General features: G+C 49.1%; 1 protein-coding gene across 1 annotated transcript; it reads right to left on the bottom strand.

The window, feature by feature from the left end:
* Positions 1–201: 201 nt before the first annotated feature.
* Positions 202–5,265, bottom strand: ZBTB37 (zinc finger and BTB domain containing 37). The gene is given in 3 exon segments (XM_009866069.1): positions 202–690; positions 2,921–3,020; positions 4,361–5,265. Coding segments are annotated over 3 exon segments (1,494 nt in total).
* Between the last annotated feature and the right edge of the window lie 2,192 nt (positions 5,266–7,457).

Below are 7,457 nucleotides of genomic sequence, written 5' to 3'. Positions count from 1 at the left end.
ACACTCTACGTGCGTGTGTGTGGGTGTGTGAGAGAAAGGAAGAGAGAGAGAGAAAGATATTTCTATATTTTGGCAACATCTTGGGAGCTTCTTTCTGTCCAGTGGTGGCATTGTTTTTTCCACCCTGCCGGCATGGAACTGACTCTTGAGAGCCAAAAATGGGAAGACGGTCCCTTCTCCCCGGACTCTTGCAGCCGTGTTTCAATCTGGCCCAGTCGTGGACACAGATCCCTGTGCCGTCTCCCCCACGGCCATGGCCTCCTCCTGCGGAGGCGATTCTTCCTCCGCCTGCCCCCGGGACGTGACGGTGGTCTCGGGGGAGATGCTGTGAGGCCCCTCCAGAGGCATACAGCCGGGGTGGTTCTTGCGAAAGTGCTGGTTGAGGATGGCCTGGAACGGGAAGCTTTTGCCGCAGACGTGGCAATGGAAGGGCTTGTTGCCCGTGTGCTTGCGGATGTGATACTCCAGCTGATCCTTCCGGGTGTACTTCTTCCCGCACATGCGGCAGACAAAAGGCGTGATGCCCATGTGGAGACGCATGTGCCGGTCCAGGCTGCCTTTCTGGTTGAAGGATTTGGCGCAGTAAATGCAAGTGAGCCGTGGGTTGTAGCGGAACCAGCGCTCCGAAACCTCCTGCTCCCGGAGATATTCCACGTAACCGCTCACTCCGAGCATGGCCGATTCCTCCCCCTGTGAAGAAGGAAGCAACGGAGATTTAAATAACAAGCAGCCTAAAACAAACTGCAGGAAAGAAGACCAGGCCCCGGTCCAGCCAGTAAAACACCGAAGCGTGCGCCAAACCTCGAAATCAGCAGCACTAATGTCTTCAACCTCAAGCACACATTTAAGTGCTTAACGGGAGCCTTGGGGCTGACGACAAATGAGCAATCAATTAGAAACCTCTGCTAAGGCAGCCTCTTCTGCCAAGTCACTGGTTAGACCCACGGAAGAAAAGACAGCCCTGGTCAGGAGAGCCCTTAGCCACCGACTGAATTGTGCATTAAACACATCAATATTTTTTAAAAACTTGGGCCAGTTTGATTAAAATAGTGCATACCACGTCCTAATCTACTTAGTAAAATTTAAAAATTGAAGCCAACTGACGAGCTTGCAGTAAAACGAAGGTGGAACAAACTACAAAATCATATCTGAAACTCTTCAGGTGTCATTTTACACAGGTGTTTATTCAGGTGTCATTCGGGATTCATTTCATAATGAATCACATCTGCCTAAAGGGCTCCGTAACCCAGCCCAGCCCCACGGCGCTGCAGGGGAGGATCTGCAGCACAAAGAGCTAGCAGCCCGGCCCGAGTCACACAGCAAGGACCAGCCGGCTCCTCGTTATTTTCCAAAGCTGGAAAGGTGGAACAGCCAAGGGTAACCCTGAACCACAAGCTTGGGCTCTAGGACTGATGCTTCTGGCCACCTTATTCAGAACGAGCACAAACAGGCAGTGTCCTGAACGCCTCGGGGCTGCAGGATGCGGTATCTGCACTCCCAATGCCACACACAGATCAACAACCACTGTAAGAGCAGGAGGGCTTCTCCTCCAGCGACCAGGGCTGCAAACGCGTGAGCAGCAGCGTCGCTGTGGCAGGTGCTGTTGAACCTGGCTGCGCAAGCCTTGGTCAGCCGCTCAGGACTACAGGAGATGCAGAAAGCTACGGTGCTTCCTTTCCACTCTACCACTGCCACCGGGTAGGGATCGCAGGCAGGCTATTTTTAGCATCGATACGGCAATACCAGGAGAGTGGAAGGTGATGGTGCTTCCCCATGTACGTGGTAGCTGATGGTTTTATGTCTGAGGTCATCTCACAACGAAGAAATAATAGCAGCTTTTCTGTACGTAGACCTAAAATAGCTTTGTATGTCACATTTGCCCCGGAGGGTTAGTTTGACCTGAAATTTTCTAGATGTATTCTGAGGACACAAAGCAAAGCTTTGGCAAAGTAGGAACAAAAAGGTATCTTTTGTTTCATGGAAGCGTATTGCAGTTAGCAGACAGCAATCGTGATTTTCTTTTTTCCCCTTGTTCCACCTGAGTCTTACTCAAGTGCAAAGTTACCAAGCACAGGAACTCCTCACCGTCCTCCAGCAAGGTCATTTGATTACGAACCAACGTAGTAATAATCTGCCAGGCACAGGAGAGTCATCCTACACAGTGCTGGGTGATACACACGCTACATTGGCACAGCAACACTCAACAACAAAAGAATTCAGAGCAAAATGATTAGGCACAGGTATTACCACCAGGTCCCACTTTGCTGCACCCTACAACCCACTGCTCTCCCGTATTTCTGCATATCTCTCCCTCTTACCCCAAAACTGTGCCCGTACCCCCAGAAAGCAGAGAATTCAGAGCGGCTTTACATTGCAAATGCCGCTATGCAACACAGTCCCTTGCGGACAAATCCACAGTCCTTTGACCCTCCATGGTTTACTGGTGTAGTGCCTCGAGGGCTCTTTGGAATGGTTTTTGGCACCAGCTTGGGAAGGTTCAGCTGTTGTCACCCCTCGGCCTTCCACAGAAGCCAACTAACACCTCCTCCCTCAGCTCAGGCATTTGCTGTCAGTGTTTCAGGGCAGATCCAACTCTGGAGGCAAATGTTGTTTCTCCTCAGGAGCTGGTGGCCTGCCCAGAATGAGGGCTGATATTTATGCCCTCAGACAACAAGAGAAACATCTCCTGTTTTCCAGGTATCTGGCCAAAATCCCAAACGACGGCCAAAATAAGTGTTTAACTCATAAACCGACGGCGTAACGTTCTCGGTGTGAGCAACTAAAGCCTTTGCAACAGTAAAAGGTCCTTGTTTCACAAACAGTATTGCCTGGAAATACAAAATATTACACACTTCATCACAACACAACCCCCTTCACCTTCAATGCCAACATTTACTTGCAAACTTCTTGATCTGCCTACCTGGGAACTGGGCTGCTTGGGCTCATCCATCCGCCCGGGAGACTCGCTTTTTGATCTGTACCGCTCAGTCACAGCAACCATGCTGCCAGAAGGGCTAAATCTGTGGGGTGGGGGAAGAGTGTAAACGGAGTTTTTAATGGGCATCAGGTCACTATGGTGTTTAGAACAACGGGTGAGCAATAGAAGCACCTGTGCAGCATCTCTTCATCCTCACCAGGTAACACACAAGAGGCGGAACAGTGCAAGTATAAAGGAAAAACCAAGTCACACTGGTCTGTGGTTTCAGTCTTAACATCTGAAAAATAAAACTGAGTCATCTGGCTTCCAGTCCAGTAACAGAGAGCTTTTCGGTTCCTAGTGCAAGTAACCGATACGGGCTCAGTGACTCGGGAACTGCACGACAGAGGAAGAAACTATTTCTCTAAGGGCATCTGTCATTCACCACCCTCGCCCTCCTGCCCTTTCCGAGTGTGAAACAATGGTGGTGTGATGGATATTGAGTGCAGCGCAAAAATGGATGCTCAAGGCTAGCTGATTCGTGGAAAAGAATTAAGGAACTAGGAAAGGATAAGGGCCAGCTCAAGATCATTCCCACCAACTGATTTATGAAGCAAAAAGTGACAGAATATCCATGGCTTCCAGGAAGCTGCTGCCCCTTGCGACCAGCAGGATTGAGCTATAGGGAGGCAGATGTGAAAGGAAACCCCCCAAATATAACAGATGTGCCCTTTATCGGATCCGTTCTTTGGCCTGAGCTAAGGGCGAGAAAACAAATGCTGGAGTGGGAGGGAAGCAGATAGATGGAGAATCAAAACACAGCAGATTTCACCACCTATTTTCAATAAAGTTGTTCTGCTCTTTCACACAAATCAAAACGACTGTGGAGGCCAATGGGCTCCCCACTTCAACTGCCTCAGAAGATGTAAACCCATGACCCACCGCTATCCTGGACCACCAGGAAGGCAAATTTCCTCTTGACCTACAGCTGGGGACCGGCTTGTTCCTCAGGCAGAACCACCCCCAGATTTTCAGGCCAGAAGGCATCCAATGACACTTTGCATAACACACACATTGTACGTGACCTCGTTAGTGCTGATGCTGAGCCTGGTATCTACTGAGGCTGAACTAAACATCTGTAGACAAAAATCCCGCCTCAGTTGGAACACCGAGAGGTAAAGATTCCAACCTACACACCTCTAAGTGCTAGTATTTAATTTCACAAGCTAGCCTGTACCGGGAGATCCTGGTCTGGTCACTACCCAGCCCAACGACTACAGCCCAAACCTGATGCACTTCCTAACAGCAGGAAAAAAAGTCTTTCAGTGCTTATGCTTAAGATGGCCACAGGAAATAAAAGAGGGAAACGTGCCCAGCCAAGAGAAAACCTTGCACAACGTCCTCTTAGGGCCAAGGTCAGTGATTAAGTAAAAGAAATCTCACCTGTCGATCTCACTGCTGGTCGGCCTGACCACTTTGGCCCCGGAGGACCCTAAGGCGTAAGCCTCTTGGCCCATCGATCCGTGGCCCGTGGTATCAATCACCATAGCAGTGACCTCCTCGGCGCTGTCTTAGTCCTCCGCCCGGAGCCACTCCTCCAGGTTCTCCGTTTTAATACGTACTCCTCCCAGCAGCCGGACGTCGTCATCGTTCCGTCCCCCGCGGTCTCCCAGTCCCGTCTCCACGTACCACTGTCCCGCTCTGTTAATCCGTAGGATGGGCTCCCTGCTTTCCATATCTGAACTTGGCTCAATTATCTGGGGGCTGGTGGACTCCTCGGGTGGGCTGAGTTCCCGAATGTCCAGCACCGTGCTAACCTGGCCCAAGCGACTCCCCTTCGGGGCACTGTGACGCGGGCTCAGAGAACGGTTTAGATTTGGTGTCACCCGGTGAGACTCCGGCGGTCTCTCCTGATGCTTTGTCCTGGTCTGGCTCAATTCTGCTTCCACCTCTGCCACGTTAATTTTGAAATGAATTCCCTCGAGAATCTGCGTGCATTTGTCTATGATGTGCTGCATCTGCAAGAAACTGGCGGCCGTTAGGTAACTGATGATGTCAGCCAGCTGCAGACATATCCTCCCGGTGTAACAAAAGGAAAGGAGCTGCTCAAAAACAGAAGGGTTCTTGATGACAGAAATGGAAACGGTGCTCATCTCGTTCAAGGACATGTGGTCGCGGAAGTAGGGCGAGCTGGCAGCCAGCACCACCTTATGAGCGCGGAAAGCTTGGCCCTGCACATTGACCACGATGTCACAAAGGCGACCCTGCATGCGTAACTGGTTCAGGTGGCTCAGGACAGAGTTACTGAAGTCAGGAATCTCCAGCTGAATGTTCCCACTCTTCTCCATGGCTGTCCCAGTTGCAGGTGCTCGACCCTACTGGAAAGGAGGGGACAAATACATCGTTAACAGAGCTAGTCTATCATTCGCATTTAAAATGTTTTTCACCTACTGGGATTTTTAGAGAACTCTCACCACTTAATTTACAAGCGCCTTGCAGCAGTTCTCTAATCTTTACGTGCTGTACACCACCTTTCACAAGAGTTATGTTAAACCAGCCCCCGACAGATCCCCACTCCCCGTTCCCTGCGGCTTAAGTGCTTGAAAAAGCACGTTCCGTCAGCCTCAATAAAAGCACATTTGCATTGTAAAAAGAACATTAAAAATGGTTCAGGTACTAAAAATAGGCAATTGATTGCATAATGGATTAAAATACTTAGCACTTGTACCTTCTAAGCACTTTGAAAAGGGAACGTAATATCGCTATCCCTCCTCTGTGGAACAGGACTCAGGAAGGAGACACTGGGACCTAAACCCTCTGAAGAGACTTTTCACAAACTGACCGGCACACATTTGACCTCAGGGTGTCTTAAGTACGTCATTAAAGCCAAGACATTCATCATACGTGGTGCTTCTGACATGTGGCAGAAAATATCTAACAAGACAGTGAAAGAAAAAGAACAGAATCCAGTTCTAAACACCAACTTCTCAGACCATCCACTGGGCACAAGTGACCCCCTGGCAAAGGGCGCTGGCATTTGTGTAGTGTGAGATCCTGGGCATGGTAAAAGGCAACTTATGAGCAAAAGGGATTAACAACCAGCTCTCCTAAGTTCCCTTCCATAACTCATTTTCTATAATCATCACATTTCATTTTGGCAAAGTTTGAAAAGGAGCCCTGGCCATATATGGTAAAAAATCAGAATGATCCAAGATTAGACGTAAACTCGCCCAAAAAGACACAAAAAAAAAAAAGGAAAGTAAATAAGCAGATTAAAGACCACTCATGGTACAAACAGCTTCCAAGCTGAATGGCATCTGAAGTGTTGATTAAGCAGAGCGCTGCAGATATCAAAACAATTTCAGGCAGGCTGGGAATACCGAGGCTCCTGGTGCCTGCTCCAAGAAATCTCAGAATCGAACGGACGAGTGCGCAGAAAAGCACGTGTGCCTCTGAAGGACTTTTTTTTTTGTTATATTTATGAACGCTGCAGGACAGCGCATGTTCCTATGCCCGAGCAGACTTTGTGCAAACTTGGCAAAATATGTTACTAAACCTGAAGCTGCAGGACAGCCTGTCAATCTCGTGAAGCCGTGCGCAGAGATTCCTGACCAGCCGGGTGGCTGCGTGTCCCTGGGGTAGGTGAGATCGGGGGAGCACAAAACTCTGCGAGGCGCGGCTTAACAGCGCCCCGTCTGAACGCTTCTTCTCCCCTTCCCCTACCTTTAGAAGACAGCAATAAAACCCATCAAAAATTAAAAAAAAAAGAACTAGAAAAAGGAACTATAAGGCACAGGTGCACATCACTAAGATCAGAATTTCAAACGCACAAAACAAGGAGAAATAGAAAATCTGGTGTCTTACCTGTAACGTTACAAGTAACATGCAAAGGGGAGGAAACGGGGCTGGTGTCTTGTTGTTCTCTTTTTTTCCTTCTGATGTAGTAAGAAGGTCTGAAAACTTTTTGCCCCCTTCCCCTTTAGAAGGAAAAGAGGAAAGAAAGAAGTGTAGCATGGAGGAATTTGCTTCTGCTGAACACCATCAAGAACACCAAAGTTGGCCATTCTTTGTTTTTTGCTGGAGGACACAGCAGCAGGATTAGCCAACCATTCCGTGACCCAAGCCACAGAGAAACGCGCGACCTTATCAAACCGATCTTTCCCTGCTGTCTGCTCCATGTTTGTGTTGCACCCATGGCCATTAAAATAAAAAATGGAAGCGCAAATAACCCGAGTAAGTAATTTCCTTCCTTAAGGAGCCGGTATTTCTGGCACCAACCCTGCAGAATTTAAACACACACAGAGTTTTCCTCAGAATCGAGGAGGCGGCATTTATGACACACTTTGGGGACAACTTGAGTCAGAGGCCGGCAAGGGAGAAACTACCTTTGCAGTTCCAAATACCCTCGCCCGAAGGCGATTTCTGACTTCCCGGGTAAGGGGGTCTGTCATCAGCTCACCCACCTCGGCCAGCAGCGCGATGACATCACTATTTTTGCGTTTCCTGGCGCTGGACCACACGTTCACCATCGCTTTTACCT

This window comes from Apaloderma vittatum, unplaced genomic scaffold, assembly GCF_000703405.1.
Source record: "Apaloderma vittatum isolate BGI_N311 unplaced genomic scaffold, ASM70340v1 scaffold42983, whole genome shotgun sequence".
Taxonomy (NCBI): domain Eukaryota; kingdom Metazoa; phylum Chordata; class Aves; order Trogoniformes; family Trogonidae; genus Apaloderma; species Apaloderma vittatum.
This window is presented reverse-complemented; position numbering and strand designations above follow the sequence as displayed.